The sequence below is a fragment of the Ctenocephalides felis genome, unplaced genomic scaffold, assembly GCF_003426905.1.
Source record: "Ctenocephalides felis isolate EL2017-DRISC unplaced genomic scaffold, ASM342690v1 CF-g0.4_SCAFFOLD_03570, whole genome shotgun sequence".
Classification (NCBI taxonomy): domain Eukaryota; kingdom Metazoa; phylum Arthropoda; class Insecta; order Siphonaptera; family Pulicidae; genus Ctenocephalides; species Ctenocephalides felis.
Window position 1 is genome coordinate 16,414,474 of NW_020539724.1, and position 18,318 is coordinate 16,432,791.

The window sequence follows — 18,318 nt, forward strand, 5'->3', positions numbered from 1 at the left end:
TACCGTAATTAAAAATTTTTGTACGGAACCCAAAAAAAATTACACAGAATGTGTACACATTATTATAATCTCTATAAAATATCTGATAATTTGATGTACATATGTCCAGTCCAATAAACATTTATGACCGCCAAATGACATTGTTTTAACTTATTTTCAATGAGAGTCCATAACCGCTAGACCTGCCTTTCCAAAAATTCTATCAGTTCTTCATCTTGTGAATACATGTAAATTTTTTTTTGAATTACTAAAATCGGACGCTCCTTTCTCTTAAAAACTGAGTTACCGTTTTTGGCACTTTTTGCCCCGTTTTTAGCTGTCTTCGAAACTGCTAGACCTGCCTATGCCAAAAACCAATCAGCACGTATTCTTATCAAGACGAACCGAATGTTTTTTGAATTATTCAAAGCGGTTGATCGGTGTTCCCGAAATCGTTGACAAAAATTTGTATCCGCACACACACACACATACATCCATTTTTCCTAAGGTATTCCTAAATATTCAGAAAGCTTTGAAACGTAAAGATACATACAAATTTTCATTTTCGATTTTTTTTTAGATTACTATAATCAACCCTATGAGAAGTTAATAACTAGGAGTAAGTGGCATTTTCCTCAAGGCAAAAACTTTCCGATATGTATAAATAATCAACTTAATCAATAATAATTGAGATTTAGATATTCAGATTCGTCTAATATGGTTGAAAAAAAATTTCACTTTCAATAAAAACTATAAAATACAATTTTAAATTAATATCTTTCCAACAAACTAATAATATATGTGATTGTGTTTGTCCTAAAAGGGCAACTCATTATTTTAAACTTTAATAAAATGTTATAATTCAAACTTATTTTGTTTTGTCTCTAATATTTTAGAATGTTTAAACCATTAAATGTTTTTTTAAAATTGCTAGTTTTAACAATTAGATTACAACCATAGATAAAAAAAGATTATTATTTTACATATAAAATAATTTCAAGTTGAGCATTTCGATTTAAACATATTTGAATTTTATTTTTTTAAAAATACAAATTTTAAATAAATACATATACAAAGGTTTATTAAAGGTTTATAGAGTGATTACAACATAATCTATAAGTTAAAGGTGATGGTTTTGAAAAACAAAATCAAAGAAAAAAATAAAATAAAAGAAACCATTAAATATATCCCCATATAAACTATTTTAATATAGTCTTTGTTAACGGTTATATTTTCAAAAATTATTAGTAATTTTATGTTGTTGCTTATTTCCGGCATACAGATTTTCAAAATAATATTTTAATCAAATAAATTTATCTTAAAATTGACTAACGCAAATCATGTGAATGCGCCTTACTACTTTTGACAGAAATCAAAAGTCTGATATGGATAAATAAAATAAACCTTTGTATATGTATTTATTTAAAATTTTATGTTTTTAAGTTTCATTATAGAAGATTTAATGTACATATAATTTTTTAAATTATTCTGAATTGTGTTGATTAATATTATTAGTATATTTAAAAAAATAAAATTCGAAAATGTTGAAATTAAAATGCTTAACTTAAAATCATTTTGTATAAAATAATAAATAAATAAAGAAATAAGATGTATGAGAGGTGAAATATATTGAAAAAAACTATTTTAAAATGACTACAATATTTGTAGCCCAAGAAGGCCCTGCTAATGCCTTGGCTTTAAATAAAGACTTTGCTCAGGTTGTGATAGCTGGTAGAAATGGTAATATAACTTAAAAATATGTTTTATTATATACAAATATTATTTATCATACCATATATTTCGTTCCCTAGTGTTCAAGGTATTTACTATCGACGAAGAGACTTTTACAGAAATATTTAATTTGAGGGTTGGCAAGAATATTAATCTTAATTTTTCTTGCAATGATGTCGCTTGGAGCACAGTGGATGGTCTGTATTTGAAATTATCCTAAAATATAAAATTTGTTAACTTACTTGAAGTTTATTTTTAAATCAATAATAGACATTTGTTAACATAAGGATTAAGTGTCATTTTTTCTGCAAGAATATTGTACATTATAGTGAATTATCTGCATTCTTAGTTAATTTACAAAAATTTACTCATTATTTATGCATATAATTATTTTAATGCTTAATAAACCTATAAATTTCTTATTTTCTAACATATAACTCAGTTTATTCTTGGACGATTTAATATGTAATAATATAAGCATTAATCTTTGGTATATCTATTATATCTCTAAATAATTATTATATTGTTTATTAAAATATTGCTACGAGTTACATATGAAAATACTTTCACAGAAAACATCATTGCAACAGCTGCGACTAGTGGTGCTGTTGTTATATGGAATTTGAATAAACAAGGAAGATCAAAACAAGAACATGTTTTTATGGATCATACGAGAACTGTTAATAAGGTAAATATATAATATTTTTATTAAATACTATATTGTATCTGATGAATGTAACATTTAAAAATGGTACTATATACTTTCGGTTCTATATAAGTCAATATTATTACTACTGGTACTTACTATCAGTTCTATATAAGTTAATAAAATGATAAATATTGTCAAAAAGAATGAATTTACTATGTTTATCTATTGATTTTTTTTTTTGCTAATACATATTAAACTGAACTATAAATTTATTTTCATGCTTTCATGATATTTGATTCTTTCTATTACTATAAAACAAAATGCAGATTTCATTTGGCTTTGATATTTATTAAATACTTGTTCAAAAATCATTTTTAGTCCAATGTACTCTTGAAAAATGTTAAAAATTTTAAACCAGCATTAATAGATGAAATCTATTCAAATAAAAAATAAAATTTGCAAAAAAAAATATTTGACAGCGGTGGGATTCGAACCCACGCCCTTTCGGACTGGTGCCTAAAACCAGCGCCTTAGACCGCTCGGCCACGCTGCCGTTATCTGTGGATTCACAAATAGTACAACTCATTGATGAACAATAAAAAAAAAAATCAAATTCAATATGAAATTTGAATTCCTTCCTTATTCTTTTTTATTATTATTAAAAAAGAAAAAATATATGTATATATTTAAAAATATATATATATACTCTCAATGAACAAAATGACATGGCATGAACGTTTTTACAAATTTTATTCATTAGTTTTCCCAAGTTTTATTCCCAATTTACGGACAATCTGATATCAAGCAGTAAATTTACTTAAAAATATATATCAAAAATATTTTACCAAGTGATAACTACCATAACTCGACATTGCTGCATTAAAAAAATTAAAATATATATCATCAATTTGGAAAATTAAAATAAATATATAAGCCAACATCAGGTAGAAGGCATCAGGTTACCTTCTCAAAGAATCACCGTTAAGAAGAAGTATCATCACAATTCACAATAACTCATCGTTTAAACTTTTGGGTGGAAAGCTCTCAAAATATGCATTTATTAAAACACAATTGTGTTAAATATACCAAAAGGATTAAATTTGCCGAAAAACAATAAGCATTTTTTAAAAGATTCAAATAAAAAACAACGACTGGATGCAGGTCGTTTATGACTATTTTATTCTATTTACCGATTCATTTTATAAATAAATATAAGGGGGCGTCCATTAATCCCGTGAGCTAGTTTTTGAGGATTTTTGGGCCCCCTCTCCCCCTTGGTGATATTCAAAATTACCCCCCCACCAAACATCACGTGTATTTTTAGTTACGTGAAAAAACTAAAATTTTTGATTCTTTTTTTGAAAATGTTTGAATTTATTTTAAAAAGTCAGTTAGAAATAAATACACGTGATATCTTACCATACCCCCTCCCTCTCGTGATATTTCGTGATTTTTTGTCAAACCCCCCTCCCCCTAAAAACCTCACGTGATTAATGGACGCCCCCTAACAGATTTGCGAATCAACAAATTTTTTGATCTTAAGTTATCAATCCAATAAGAAATGGATTAAGTATAGTTCATTTTCTTTTTAATCTTTTAAAAAAATCTGTTAGAGATTGTGTCTTTTTTCTAGAAATAGTGATAGAAAATGTTAAAACTATATTTAATCCAGGAACGGAATTCTTTTATAAACACATATTTCTTATTGGATTAATAGCTTAAGATAAAAAACGTTTTGATTCGGCAAATCTGTAATATTTAATTAAAAAATGAGTTGGTGAATATAATAGAATAGGAAAATAATATAATAAATAACCTGCAACCAATCGTTCTTTTTTTATTTTAATCTTTTAAAAATGCATATTTGCTTTTTGGTATATTTAATCCCACAAACAAAATACTTTTTGTTGCTATTTTGGAACTGGTTTCAATTATTATAGTCTCATTAGATTTTCGTTTTACTATTAAACTACTAAATTAAATGATTTTACTATGTAATTTTTGTATAAATAATATAATTAGTAATAGTTAAATATTATAAATATAATTGTAGCATAATTCAACTATCGTTATAAACAGTTGTATCATTATAAATTGATAAAACAAAAATCATTTACTTACTTTTAATTAAGAAATTATAATCACTATCAGTTTCAATTCCCATAGGTAAGTTTTCATTGTACAGACGGAACTTGCTTAATATCTGGTTCACAAGATGGTACCATGAAATGTTTTGATCTACGAACCCGAGAATCTGTAAAAACATTTGTCAGGTAAATTTGATTATTTGAATAAAAAATTGAATTATCTATAATAAGTATATAATAATATATTATTATGATTATAGCAATACGGAGGTTCGCGATGTGCAATTCAACCCTCATACTCCCACAACGTTTGCAGCTGTTTCTGAAAATGGAATCGTGCAATTATGGGATATGCGAAGGTAAATTTATAATTAAAGGAAATGTAATGAATTTTACTATATGGAATGATTTAATAAATATTTTTTCATAGGACAGATAAGGTTTTGCATCAATTTACTGCACATAGTGGTCCAATTTATGCCTGCGATTGGCACCCAGAATTGGGATGGCTTGCTACTGCAAGCAGAGATAATTCCATAAAGGTATAATATATAACAATTACAATAAAAGTTAACTTGATATAAAGTAGCTTATTATAATTATATAATTTTATAATTAAATTATAAAATCAATACTAATAAATAATGTTGCTTATTTTTTAAGTTAATTTAAGATCTCAATTAATATCAATAGCACAAAGGCTAGACGAATATGAATAAGTAAATATTTTTTCAAGTTTAATTTTAATGTAATATATTATGAAGATAATATAAATATTTAAATGCAATAAAAAAAATGTGAAGATTGGTGGAGCTTACATATACGCTAAGTTCTGGTGATTCGAACCAGAAAAAAAGTGTACATTTACACACTAGAAAATTTTATTCTATACATACTCTGATGGTGCAAATTGATTGACAAGAATTCTAATGATTGACAAGAATCTAATGATCTTCTAATCACATTACATTATTCTAGGTTTGGGATTTAGTTGGAAAACCATCTCTAGATTATACAATACATACAATAGCATCAGTTGGGCGAGTCAAGTGGAGGCCGCAGCGCAAGTATATAATTAAAAAATAAATTTTAATAGAAATTTATGGAAATTAAAACGTTTGTTGTTTTTCAGATTTCATATTGCCAGTTGCGCAATGGTCTTAGATTATAGTATAAATATTTGGGATGTTAGAAGACCTTATATACCTTTTGCTTCATTTAACGAACATAGAGATGTGGTGAAAGGAATTGCATGGAAAGGAGATCCTCATGTATTTTTATCAACAAGCAAAGTATGAAAAAAAAATCATTTATATATATTTAAATTTAATTATATGATTATTTAACAATAACCTAATATAGTTGCAAATTTACAAACCATTAGTTTAAGGATAGATATAAGGCAAGACTTTAAACATCTAGTGTAAAGTTTCCATAGTATTTATTTATATATATATATATATATATATATATATATATATATATATTTCAAAATCCAAATCATGAAATTACTTTTAAACTGGTTACAGTCCTATAAGTTACTTTTCTTATCATTCTATTGCTAAATCCAGCTGGAATGTTTACATTTCGGTTTGTGTCATCATTAACCATTTCAATATAAAATAGGCATAAGGTTCTCTCTATTTTTAACTGTGTTTAGGTTTCCAATTTTATTAGAAGATTCATTATTTCTTTATAATTTTGCTATTATGATAGTGAGTATATTATAATTCGCAATACAAAAGTTTTGAATTTGTTTTTCTAATAATTTAGTAAATAGTAAAATATTAATGTCACGGTCATGGGTTGTGTTTTAAATCTCTTCTTTATTTAAAGAAATATGATGTACTCCAGCAAATAGTATAATATTTATTCCAAGTATCAAACTATTTAAAAATGCTTATTTTTGCAGGATTGCATGCTGTATAGACATTCATTTAAAGATGCTTTCCGACCAGCAAGTAAAGCAAATCCTCAGGGAGTTAGTGTAAATTGCCATGGTGATATGTTATATGCTAAAAAGGCAACTGTGTCCTCGCCTCCGTCTTCCAAAATATCAGGATTAATAAGGTTTTTACTTAAATCGCACTTTGAAATATAAAGCCACGCGATTTCTAGATTAACAATATTTGTAGTAAATATTTTCTTAACTTGATACCAAACACTATTTTTAATATTATTCTTAAATGCACTCTCAAAATCGCAATCATTTGATGCTCCTATGCTTGCTCATATTGTACCAACTCTGATGCCTAAATGACTTAAACCTAGATCGTCATTTTCACCATTTTCTGACTCTTCATTACCCATACTAAAAATTAACAGCATGTTAATTGAAGGACAATAAAATCAAATTTATTTACTAACAATTTATTTATTCACGCTATTTGATCCTTGATAATGAGTACGAATCAATTATTTAAATTGATGTTCAATTATAGGAAAGGAACTTTAAGTTCAGAACAGTTTCATACAGCCAGCAGCACCCTGATGCAGTTGAATTCAAAGGCATTGAGGGATTCGCGGGTTTTCAAAGAATGCGCCACAAAATATATTTTAACAGGGAAACCTGTTCATGCTTTATGCAGCCATAATGCTGAAGTTGCAATTAATGCAGGAAAGCATCAGGTATGTAATAAATAGACTCAATAATTATATTTCAGTTATAGTAGATTAGTAAATAATATGCTTTTAGGTCGGTCTGGTATGGAGAATAATTCAAAATTTATGCCCAATGACGGAATCACAGTCAGTCCAGTCAAATGATTCAATGCCTCAAACATCATTAGCTGAAACTTCGTCTCTAGGACAATATGGGTGAATAAATAAATAGTTAGTAGATAAATTTGGTTTTACTTTTCTTCAACATGCTGTTAACTTTTAGAATGGGTAATGAAGAATCAGAAAATGGTGAAAATGACGATCTAGGTTTAAGTAATTTAGGCATCGGAGTTGGTACAACACGAGCAAGCATGGGAGCACCAAATGATTGCGATTTCGACAGCGCGTTTGAGAATAATATTAAAAATAGTGTTTGGTATCAAGGTAAGAAAATATTTATTACAAATAATGTTTGTATAAGCTTACCAACCTTTCTTTTAAGTCTTAATTACTGAAAGAGCGGCATTTGCATGGAGACAACGAATATTTATAGATTAACACATAAATTGTATGCTATATTTTAATTATTAAGGTCCGCATGATGCTATAACTGATTGGACGTTGTCTACAGAAGCATTTCCTTTGAAACACGATGTAGGACCACCAGAACCGACGCAACCAGTATTGATGTATCCTGGTCAAACAGATTGCACAGTTACAGTAAGTAATTTATTAAAAGAAACCTCAAGATATATATATAAACTAGCAAACCCGACGTACTCCGTTTCGCCACCAGATGGTTTCGTGAGAAAGATGAAGAAATTTTTTGTTTGTTTTATATTTAAAAAGGAAAAATTTGATTTTATTATACAACAGTAATGAATTTATTTCGATTACAAAAATGAAGTGATTTTTAGTGGAACTTCTCTAAGTAAATTAAAGTGAATCCGCAAATTATCCGTTTTATTGAAGTGCTCTTTAGTAAACCACATTTTTTGTTTTTTGGTCCGACGTTAACACAAGCAAAGCGGATGGTTTTCCAACTCGTGAACAGGCAACGTATAACTGCCCATGTGAAAAACAATGATTTTTTAAATAATCTATTTGAAATTTATCCCGCAAACACTAGCGATTGGCCTTGCGACTTGTTATTGCGAACGCAAAGCGAACTGGAAATTGCAATCGTTTGAAGTCAAACGGAAGACCAGTCGGAATCATTGGTATGTCACAAAATCGCCAGCAATTTTTGATTGAATGGTGAAATTCAGTGCGTGTACATCATTACACTTTGCGGCAAGAATTGCTCGTTGACTTAACCAAGCATAATTCTGATAATTCTCACTAATGTTATTACTCGAATTTTTAATCACGGTGCGTGAAGTTCCAGCGGCTTGCATTAAGGCACGATGCCATGCACAACTAATTTTCTTAGCTATAAACCTTGCAGAGCCCGAGACCTTTCCAACGAACGCAAAATTGTCGAAATCGGTTCGTGCGTTCTGGAGTTATTTCGTCAGGAAGGAAAACCCGACTTATTTTTATATATATAGAAGATATAACTATAGCTCCATAGTTAATTGAATTCCAATGTACGACTCTCAAACATACAGAGATATTGACTTTTTCCTTATAATATTTTTATTTATATTATTCCTATTTCCATAGGTTGTGGACCAGCCTTCCACACTCCGAGTATCGCAACCGCCCTCTGCTCCTACTTGGGATCCAAGTTCATTAATTTCTAATTGCCTTCACCATCATGTGGAATTGGGCGATGTGCAGACCTCGGTCTGCATTATTTTAGTGTTGGGCCAGAATAAAGCAACTCAATGCATTGATGAACTAACCCAAGAACACTGGTTTACTGTATACATTGATATGCTTTGTAGAATGAAATTATGGATAAGCGCTACAGAAGTGAGTACACAGATGAAAGTGTACTTCCATTTAAGTATAAAGTTATAATTCTGATGATTTATGTACAGATAATTCAACTGTGTTGGATTCCTGCCATAAGTGACCTTAATCAACGTTCTACTACCATGCACACAAATTGTGGGCAATGTGGTCGAAGTTTGGCAAGATCAGGGTGGTTCTGTACCCATTGCAAGAGCATGCAGAGTTCTAAATGCATCGTTTGTCACCAGGTAATAATTAACAAAAATATTGTAAATTTATACAAGTGATACTTCAATTTGATTTACGCATTAAATTACGATATTCCGAAATATTTGCATAAAATGTGTAAAAGGTGTAGAAGAGAATGGAACATAATAGAAAATATATATTTTATCTTACTAGACTGTGCGAGGTTTATATGTATGGTGCCAATCTTGTTCCCATGGAGGACATGTGAATCACATGCGACAGTGGTTTTCTAATCATCGACAATGTCCTACTGGCTGTGGTCATCATTGTGAATATTGATGCTATGCTATGGATGTAAAAATAAATTAATAATAATAAAGCAAATAATAAAGATAGAATAAATTAAGATCACATTGACCAAAATGTTAACTTATGTAAGAAGATTTGTATTTAATACCGAAGTTTACTGAGAAGAGAGATTTATGTGATAAAGTTTCAATATTGCAATTAATTTTTAATTAGTTTAAAGTTACTATGTTTTTTTCAAATATATAAAACTTTTATATCAATATATTTAAGTACGGTTTATACAAAGAAAGTTATATGATTAAAATATTTATTATTTAGAAATGTTTGTTATTTAGTTTGTAAATCATTACAGAAACGTTTAAGATATTTTATAATATTTTACTAAGGTTTAGAACATAGAACGGAATATGTAAATTTTCGTTTTTAATTAAATAAAATCAATTGTAAGTGTGTAGTGCCAATTATTATTAAATTAAAATATATTTAATAATTCATTTTAATTTATAAATTGAAACTTAAACATATCATGACAAAGAATAATAATTAAGTTATTTATCATTGTTTTCATTGTGAGTTATACAATCACATAAATAAAATATCAATTTTAGTGACTTTCGAGTTTCAGCAATCATATTAAATAAATACGCATTCGAGTTTTATACTTTAATCAGTTGTTTAACTTCTACAGTAAATCTTATAATATATTTGCATATTTGTATACCTTGCACTGTCCACAATTCGAACAACAAAGATTTAAAGTAAATCCAAAAAATTCAATTAAGAATATTAACAAATAAAAGTTGTTGAACTTGAGGAAGTATTAATGATCTGCAAGGACTTTAGCTATTTGACTAGATATTTTTCTCACTCTTAATAATTTAATTTTATTCCTAAACTGTACATCAGCAATAAATAATAAATTTAATCTAGCATCTATAATATAAATTGCCAAATAGTTCTAGAGAAATTTTGAGTCTGTATGCAGTTTAAATTTGTGAATATATAAAAAGTAATAGTAAACTCACCATCATTTTTTTCACACATATGAAAAAGGATCTTGAAAACACTTATGAATTATTCTTGAGAAGTATTATGTATTATTTACATTGGTTTTGCAACTTGACAATATAAGCCTTCATTGAAATGCAGTTCTATATACTTTCAAACTTATCTGCCAATATAAATTTTTGCTGATCCCCAAAATTTCTATCAAGAAAATTTTAGAAATTATTTTTCGATTACAGATCACAACTTATATTTATCTTGGTTGGAATTAAATTTCAATATGCCAAAGACATAAAATTCTCTTCCTTTACATTAACTTGAGTGTTACCTGCATTAATGGCATTGCTAGAAGTAGAACTTCTTAAAATCTTATACTAAACTATTTATATCTTAAGATCTAAGAACAACAAAAATTTATATAATAACTTGATATTTATCTATGTATGTTATGTTAATAATAATCATGATCAACGACTAGAATCGAAAATAAAGTATGATGAATTGTCAGGATTTAATATACACTTTTATAGTATTTAGTTGTTTTCTATAACTATAGCTATTATCCACTTTACATGTAATAAAAGTTATAGTTTCAATCAAAATTTAAATCACATACAAATAAAGCAATAAATTATAATTATTTATCTACTAGATTTGTATATATATATCCATGCATCATTAATTATTTTATGCGAGTGATTTATGTTATTATTTTGTCTAGTATTAATACTAATTTTCTATAAATGATTACTAACTAGTAAAAACTAAGCATAACATATAACTTGAAAATTAAACATGAAATGTTTCTCTCTTACATAGAATATTATGTAGAGTACGAGTTTTTATAATTTGCAAATATATTACCTTTTGCTTAATTTCCAACAACGCGAAAACTTAGTTTTAGTAATAGAAGATGCACAGTCGGCCCTCAAAGAGCTTTTATTCAGAAATTGTCAACACATGAATTTTTATATTATATTAAAAGAAGTGACCACATTTAGTTTACTTAATTACATCAACGTATTTAAACATTCTAATATTTCTATCTAAAGAAGGCCTCGAAAAAAGGTTGAAACTTTATTAAATATTGGTCAAATATGAGTTTAATCATTGGAAGTGAAAAACTCATGTGCTCGTATAATTATCAATTCGTAAATGCGGATAAAATGTAGTTAAACTATTTTGATCTAGATGTTTTTAATAAGTTCATCAAAAAGAGTAAACATTCATATGAATAATACAATAAAATTATAAAAATGAATTGGTGCTCTCAAAGTGCAATGCACTCTTCTTAAGATGTACAAATGATAAAAAGTAATTTAAATCATAAAATGTATCATGTTAGTGTTGATACTATTTTAAAAATGAAATATATTATTACATTAACTTGTTTTGGAATTGCCTGTGCACAAATTACGTGTTCATGACGACGATATTCTCAAATTCAGCTATGTCATCAAAGTGAAATAAATTCAGCTATATAACATTTCAAAATGAGATATTTATTTGAAGGATCAAATGTTAATTGTTAAATTTTTTGAATATATGAAAATAAAAAAAAAAATTATACCATTTGTGATGCTCATTCAATTCTGCATCACTAATTGAAAGGAAAGTTCATCAAATAACGCAAAGTATTTATGATATATATATATATATATATGTATACACACACATATATATATATATATATGTATATACACACATATATATATATATATATATATATATGATGATAGTTTTGTCGACGTTGATATATATTTGAAGTATTTTGCAGCCCAATCGTCAAATTAAAAAAAAATTAGAATAGATTTTTTTTATTCCATTAAACGTTTCGACACTTAATGTGTATCATCATTCAGTAATGTAAAAAACATTTTACAATAAATAACAATAGTTGATATTAAACATAAAAATATAAAAAGGAGAAAATTATATACATACCAAACCAGAAAGACTCTCATCTTTTACATGATAGTTACAAAGTCATTATAAATTTCATGAAAAGTAATTCTTAATGCTTCGTTCGTTATATCCCTTCTCTGTTTCTCATTCCTCATTTGTTTCTTACACCCCGCATTCACTCACTCTACCGCACGTGCCGCGTAACCTTGATCAGTTTTGTTACAATGCACAGCGATTGAACATCATATAATATAGGAGGTCAATATGTGCTACTTTAATTTCTCTTTTATTAATTATATTAGTTATGATATTCTTTTATACAAGTTTTGTGTTCAATAAATTTAATATGATTTTTTTGTGTTTTTCCTGGTTTGGTCTGTATATAATTTTCTTCTTTTTATATTTAATATCAACTATTGCTATTTATTGTTATTTTTTTAATTTGATGATTGGGCTGCACAAAATTCTTTTATATATATATATATATATATATATATATACATAATATGAAATATATAATGATTAAATTAGTATAATATACACAAATATAAAGTAATACCCCGACGAGTGTTTCAAGATACGGGTCGCCAAAGAAGTGGGTTGTTCATAGCTTAGACATACAAGCAAAATTCGAGACCGATCTTTGAGCGAGTAAGGGTTTTCTAAATAATAAAAATATGAAAAATTTCGTCGGTTATAACAATTAGTAGGAATATCAATATTGATATTCCTACCATAGAAATACTTTGACTCTTTAGATATATATAATATAGAATCACGTGGACAAATTGATTGTTCTATCATAAAACCTCAAGAGATATTGATAATGTTTGTTACCTTAAACAAATTTGCTTATTGAAGAAATGCATGAACACAAAGCACATTTTCTTTATTTGGCTGTGAAATCTGGCCAATACCCAACTTGATATCTATGTGTAGTTCCTTCAAACAATCTTTCTAACCAATTAGGCAGACCATCCAACAAGTTTTCTTCCAAAAGTACTTTTTTTCTGTCATTATTGTTGTGTCTCCTTGAAATTCCTCCAGAAATATCATCATCACTAGATGATCCTTCTGAAGTGTCTGAATCTAAACCCAAAAATGCAGCACCAGCTTCAGGATCAGAATAACTATAGCCTCTTCTAAGCGACCTTGACATACGTTGCATTCTCTGAAAAAAATAATTAAGTATAAATATTAATCAAATTCGTTTTCCGACAACAAAAATGTTACCTTGCTGCCAGTAGAACCGTTGCATTCAGGATGCATGGCATGATATACACAAAAGTATCTTCTATGGCCATTAAGTGCTAATACAGTGCCGACACAATTTCTGGGATTAATATTAGTTAATCTGGCAGAATGATTGAACTGCTGGCCTTCATAATCATCATCATTCATGTCACGAAGCAAACACATCTCAAGTAGTGATCTATACCAGCCAAGGCATTTGTCTAGTGTTGCATGAGCAAACATAAGAGTTTTATTCCTGATGATAAATCAATAATAAGTATTAGTTTCAAATATTGCATATTATTTAATATATAGCAAACCTTCGATACGGCCACACAGCTTTATGAAATGCAGGCAGCAAAGTCTTTCTGCTCTGCACATCACAAAGTAAAACTATGGTTCTACATCCTGGTTTTAATAGTCGCACTAGCCCATTATATTTTTCTTGCAACAACTCGTGCAGTTTCAACTCTTGTGATCTTCTTTGCTGATATAATGCTCTATATGCACTTGATGTATCTATGCAGAAATAGTTTGATTCATTAATTGTTAATTGTTTTAAAACAATGTTGAAACCAGCACATATGAACAGAGAGAGATAAAAATACAATTTTTATACATGTAATACTAAATTGATAATGGATATTAATCATTTATACCTGATGGTTCCATATCATCTTCAACAGTATTATTGTTGTTATTATTAGACAGCAAAGGTGTAGTAGATGATGAACAAGAACTATGTTTCTTAGTTTTTTGCATTTTTTCTTGTTGAACACGCTCCTCTTCAGCCTATGATGCAATTAAACATGTTAGAAATGTATGCAAGGGCAACTAAAAACAATTCTATTACAAGGGTCTTCTGAAATAGAATCCTTACTTTAACTAATCCAGCCATAAAATGCCCAATTGCAAGAATAAATAAAACAGTTCCAACCACTGACACGGCTGGCATAATATGCTCATGAGTTAAATGGTCACTTGCTATTTCCAAACAGAGTGCAAGTTTTGAAAATACTTTTGAAATAAGACCTTGAGCATGCTCATCTAACAGGTCTTTAATAACGGCTTCATATTGCAAGGCATCAGTGCTTCGAAGTAAGTATTGTATTTTCTCTTCTAATCGCTGTCTAGTCTTATTGTAGTTACTTTCTTGTACAAGGTGATCCTCATCAAATTCTTTGTCATTATCTGTATAAGCTTCATCATCAATTTTTACCCAAGTTTCATCAAACCAATCATACATAACTCTTGTTGTATCACGTCTCCAGATTATGACCAATCTATTTGTGTTTTAAATACAATTTAGACATATATTCAACAGTTAATGTTCTTATAAATAAGTAACAATTTAAATAATAAATAAAACAATAGTTTAACAAACTTACTTCAATAACTCATCTCTTGGAGCTTCTGGTCCTAAAAGTAAACTATCAACAAATGCCCTTTGTTTCTCTCTGAACACATAAGTGAATCTAACTCTGCCATGATATGAACCGCTAACTCTTCTAGCAACTTGCCTCAGAGCTTCTCTATATCCATCTTGTTCTTTATCATCATCAGTTACAAGCACTACACATAATTTTCTCTTTGCTCGGTTCCACTCAGCAGGACATAGTGCATCCAAAATCTGTTGATCAGACAATCTTGGCAATGCAAGATATTGATTTGCTGAAATCACATCTCGTAGGGTGTCAGTGGGAATATCAGACATAGTAATACTGACTACGGGAGAATGATGATGATCTTCATTAAACATCAAAACAGTGTCCAAAGCACGATTAATTTTGTATCTGTCCCTGATCTTATCTGAACTATCTGAATCCGTGCAGACAAAGCTAGTAAATGATAATACACATAAATTATGGAGTCAAAATATTCTATCAGTAAGATAAAAATATAATTGATACAATTATGCATTAGAAAGAATTCCAATATATATAGTAATAAAATGAATTGAAAATTGAAAAAATTAATTATATGTTTAAAAGGTACGAGTTTTCAAATAATAACTCATCCCTTGGAGCTTCTGGTCCTAAAAGTGAACTATCAACAAATGCTCTTTGTTTTTCCCTGACCAAATTGATTTATTATTTCATAAGAAATTCCATAATTAGTTATTAAATATTTTGTCACCCAGAATTGAATGTATTAAAAATTATACAAACATTACATAAATAATACATTTTTTTGCAAAATTATTGAATGAAGAAACTGATACCATTAAATCATATTAATCCATTATATTCATAGTTCCAAAATCCCAAAATTAATGTGGCCAAGTAATTTGTTAATTTTGATTGCACTTTATTAAAGTTTCAATTATTTAAATTAATGTCAATATGTGCTTGATGCTATGTATTTATGACCATGGTCAGAAAAAGATATTTAATAACATATATAATTAAAATTTACCCAAATGCTACAGTTTTCCTGAATCTGAAAGCTGTTACCAAATATCTAAGTCTAGGCTGTGGTCTTGGTTCCATCACCAGCGCTCTAACTCGATTGTCTGGCCAGCCAGACAAAAACTGTTCTACATTATTGTCAGTTATTTGAGCAATAAGCTTGTATGGCAACTTCAGTTTAACAAACTCTAAAATAATACATCAATATTAAATAAAATCACTGCAAACAACGTAATATGGAAGTAGAGCCAATATTGACTTTTATCTATAAATTCATATTATTTACCTACAACCTTCTGTACATTGAACACAGTATCTTTGTATACAAAAGTACTCCCATCTAGTAAGAGAACAATACAAGGTAAGGAATGAACTCCAATATTTCTTGTTAATGATAATTCATGGCTTGAATGTACAGTATTTAGAACAATTCCTAAAGGTTCTAATGAATCTATTAAACGTCTCCAAATCGGTACAGCTTGTATACAAGAAAAACACAGGTCAGCATAAAACATCAGCAAATGTGGAACTTGATGACTCTTTGGTACTAAATTAAGTTCATATTGTCTGAAAAATTCAATTCAAGTATATTTGAATGTATTGTTAAAATTAATTTATAATATATATCTCATTGTAATATTTTATATAAGAATATTAATTTGGCATTGAGTTGTTTATACCTGCTTGTGACCGACATTTTATGAAAGATTGACATGTCTTGTCCATTAAAATGAAAGCGTCCTCCATGGCTTCCAAATAGATTTTCAAATGGATCTCCAGCAAATCTGCCATACTGACTGTAATCATGTCGTTGTTTGTATAAAGTATTGTCCTCATTTGTTATTCCATGTAAATCAAAAGCTTTACGTCTTTCAGGATCAATCAATAATTCATAGGCTTGTTTTATTTCTACAAATTTTGCCTCAGCTGATGGATCATCTGATTTGTCAGGATGCCTTCAATATTAAAACATTTTTTTTAATATACAAAATATGTAATTATATCCTATTTTCGTTATATAAATTACCATTCTTTTGCTAATTGCTTATAAGCCCTTCTGATTTCTTGCAAAGTAGCTTTCCTACCTATATTTAATATTTTGTAAGGGTCACCTATATCTGCAAAATTGCTTATGACTAATATAAATAGTATGTTGAGTAGAATTTCTAACTTTAACCATTGCATCGTCTAATACCAATATAAACTAGAACGTTAATTAACTAAAAACATTTAAACGATTGCAATATTAATAAATGAACATTGTTAAATGCATTAAATTATTTAGTAAATTCATTCTTCAAAACGCAAGGAATATTGTCAAACCATAGAGGGAAAAGAATACGAATTGTCAAACACTAAGAAACATAGATGCATATGTCAAAAAAGTAAAGATACGCGCGAGCCCAAATCTTTAAATTTAAAGCGCAAAATTCAAACAGAAAGTTTATTAAGTTAATTATGCTTATTTATCTAAGGTTCAAAAAATATATAAATAATATATAGTAGATGAATAAGCCTCATTTTAATAATAAGTGCGGTTAATAATATTCCTTTCTGTCATTTTTTTCGTATGTTGGTATGCTCATAGTTCAGTCAGATCAGTGTTTCTGAAACTGTCATCGTTCTTGACAGTATGTTCTAGGCATAGATAAAAGAAGAAGGTTCTAGGAATGCTGCATGCAGCTATCTTCACGATCAATGTTTTTATTTATGTCAAATTGCTAACTTGGTTATTTGTAAATATTGAATACAAAGTCTTCTTTTTCTCTCTCGATTGCTGTAAAAACAAAATCATACTGCAATTGAAGAACATTATTGTATATTATTAAATAAATTGCAAGAAGTATAAAATCGCACTCTCCGCAAATTAATTTACAAAAATGGGACGCCGCAAGTCGAAAAGGAAGCCACCAGCAAAACGTAAGGCAATTCAACCTCTGGATGTACAATTCAATTGCCCTTTTTGCAATCACGAAAAATCTTGTGAAGTTACAATGGATAAAGGGAGAAACACAGCCAGGATAACTTGTAGGGTATGCCTGGAGGATTTTCAAACAACTACAAACTTTTTATCAGAACCTGTTGATGTTTACAATGATTGGGTCGATGCTTGTGAATCTGCCAATTGATTTGCCCCATAATATAAGATTAATTATATTTTTAAATTTAATGGACACTATTATTTAAGTGAGTACTATCGCAAAATGATGACGATGGTGAAATTTTATTCCACTGTTTTAATGTGAAGTTATGCCGATGAAGGCAACTAATTTTACTTTATAGTTTAGTTAAAATGAACTAATCTATCTTATGGTAATCAATA

General features: G+C 28.4%; 3 protein-coding genes and 1 non-coding gene across 4 annotated transcripts; 2 read left to right on the forward strand and 2 right to left on the reverse strand.

Annotated features, from left to right (window-relative positions):
* The first annotated feature begins 1,627 nt into the window (after nucleotides 1-1,627).
* Nucleotides 1,628-9,474, forward strand: LOC113383464 (GATOR complex protein WDR24). The gene is made up of 16 exons (XM_026621728.1): nucleotides 1,628-1,719; nucleotides 1,791-1,907; nucleotides 2,283-2,398; nucleotides 4,526-4,632; nucleotides 4,707-4,805; nucleotides 4,877-4,988; nucleotides 5,425-5,513; nucleotides 5,579-5,738; nucleotides 6,359-6,516; nucleotides 6,888-7,074; nucleotides 7,142-7,263; nucleotides 7,331-7,491; nucleotides 7,640-7,767; nucleotides 8,713-8,964; nucleotides 9,033-9,194; nucleotides 9,349-9,474. The coding sequence occupies exons 1-16, from the start codon at nucleotides 1,629-1,631 to the stop codon at nucleotides 9,472-9,474; spliced, it is 2,187 nt and encodes a 728-aa protein (XP_026477513.1). The 5' UTR covers nucleotide 1,628.
* Nucleotides 2,833-2,912, reverse strand: Trnal-uag. Its single transcript has one exon. It is a non-coding gene; the product is annotated as a tRNA-Leu (tRNA).
* A 3,533-nt stretch (nucleotides 9,475-13,007) lies between the features above and the next one.
* Nucleotides 13,008-17,272, reverse strand: LOC113382766 (dnaJ homolog subfamily C member 16-like). Its single transcript, XM_026620996.1, has 10 exons — nucleotides 17,023-17,272; nucleotides 16,676-16,951; nucleotides 16,282-16,562; nucleotides 16,003-16,183; nucleotides 14,976-15,425; nucleotides 14,468-14,870; nucleotides 14,247-14,379; nucleotides 13,908-14,106; nucleotides 13,588-13,843; nucleotides 13,008-13,525 (listed from the first exon to the last, which is right to left on the reverse strand). The coding sequence occupies exons 1-10, from the start codon at nucleotides 17,178-17,180 to the stop codon at nucleotides 13,244-13,246; spliced, it is 2,619 nt and encodes an 872-aa protein (XP_026476781.1). The 5' UTR covers nucleotides 17,181-17,272; the 3' UTR covers nucleotides 13,008-13,243.
* Nucleotides 17,273-17,622: 350 nt separating this feature from the next.
* On the forward strand, nucleotides 17,623-18,223 carry LOC113382771 (transcription elongation factor 1 homolog). The gene has a single exon (XM_026621001.1). The coding sequence runs from the start codon at nucleotides 17,876-17,878 to the stop codon at nucleotides 18,122-18,124; it is 249 nt and encodes an 82-aa protein (XP_026476786.1). The 5' UTR covers nucleotides 17,623-17,875; the 3' UTR covers nucleotides 18,125-18,223.
* The last annotated feature ends 95 nt before the right edge of the window (nucleotides 18,224-18,318 follow it).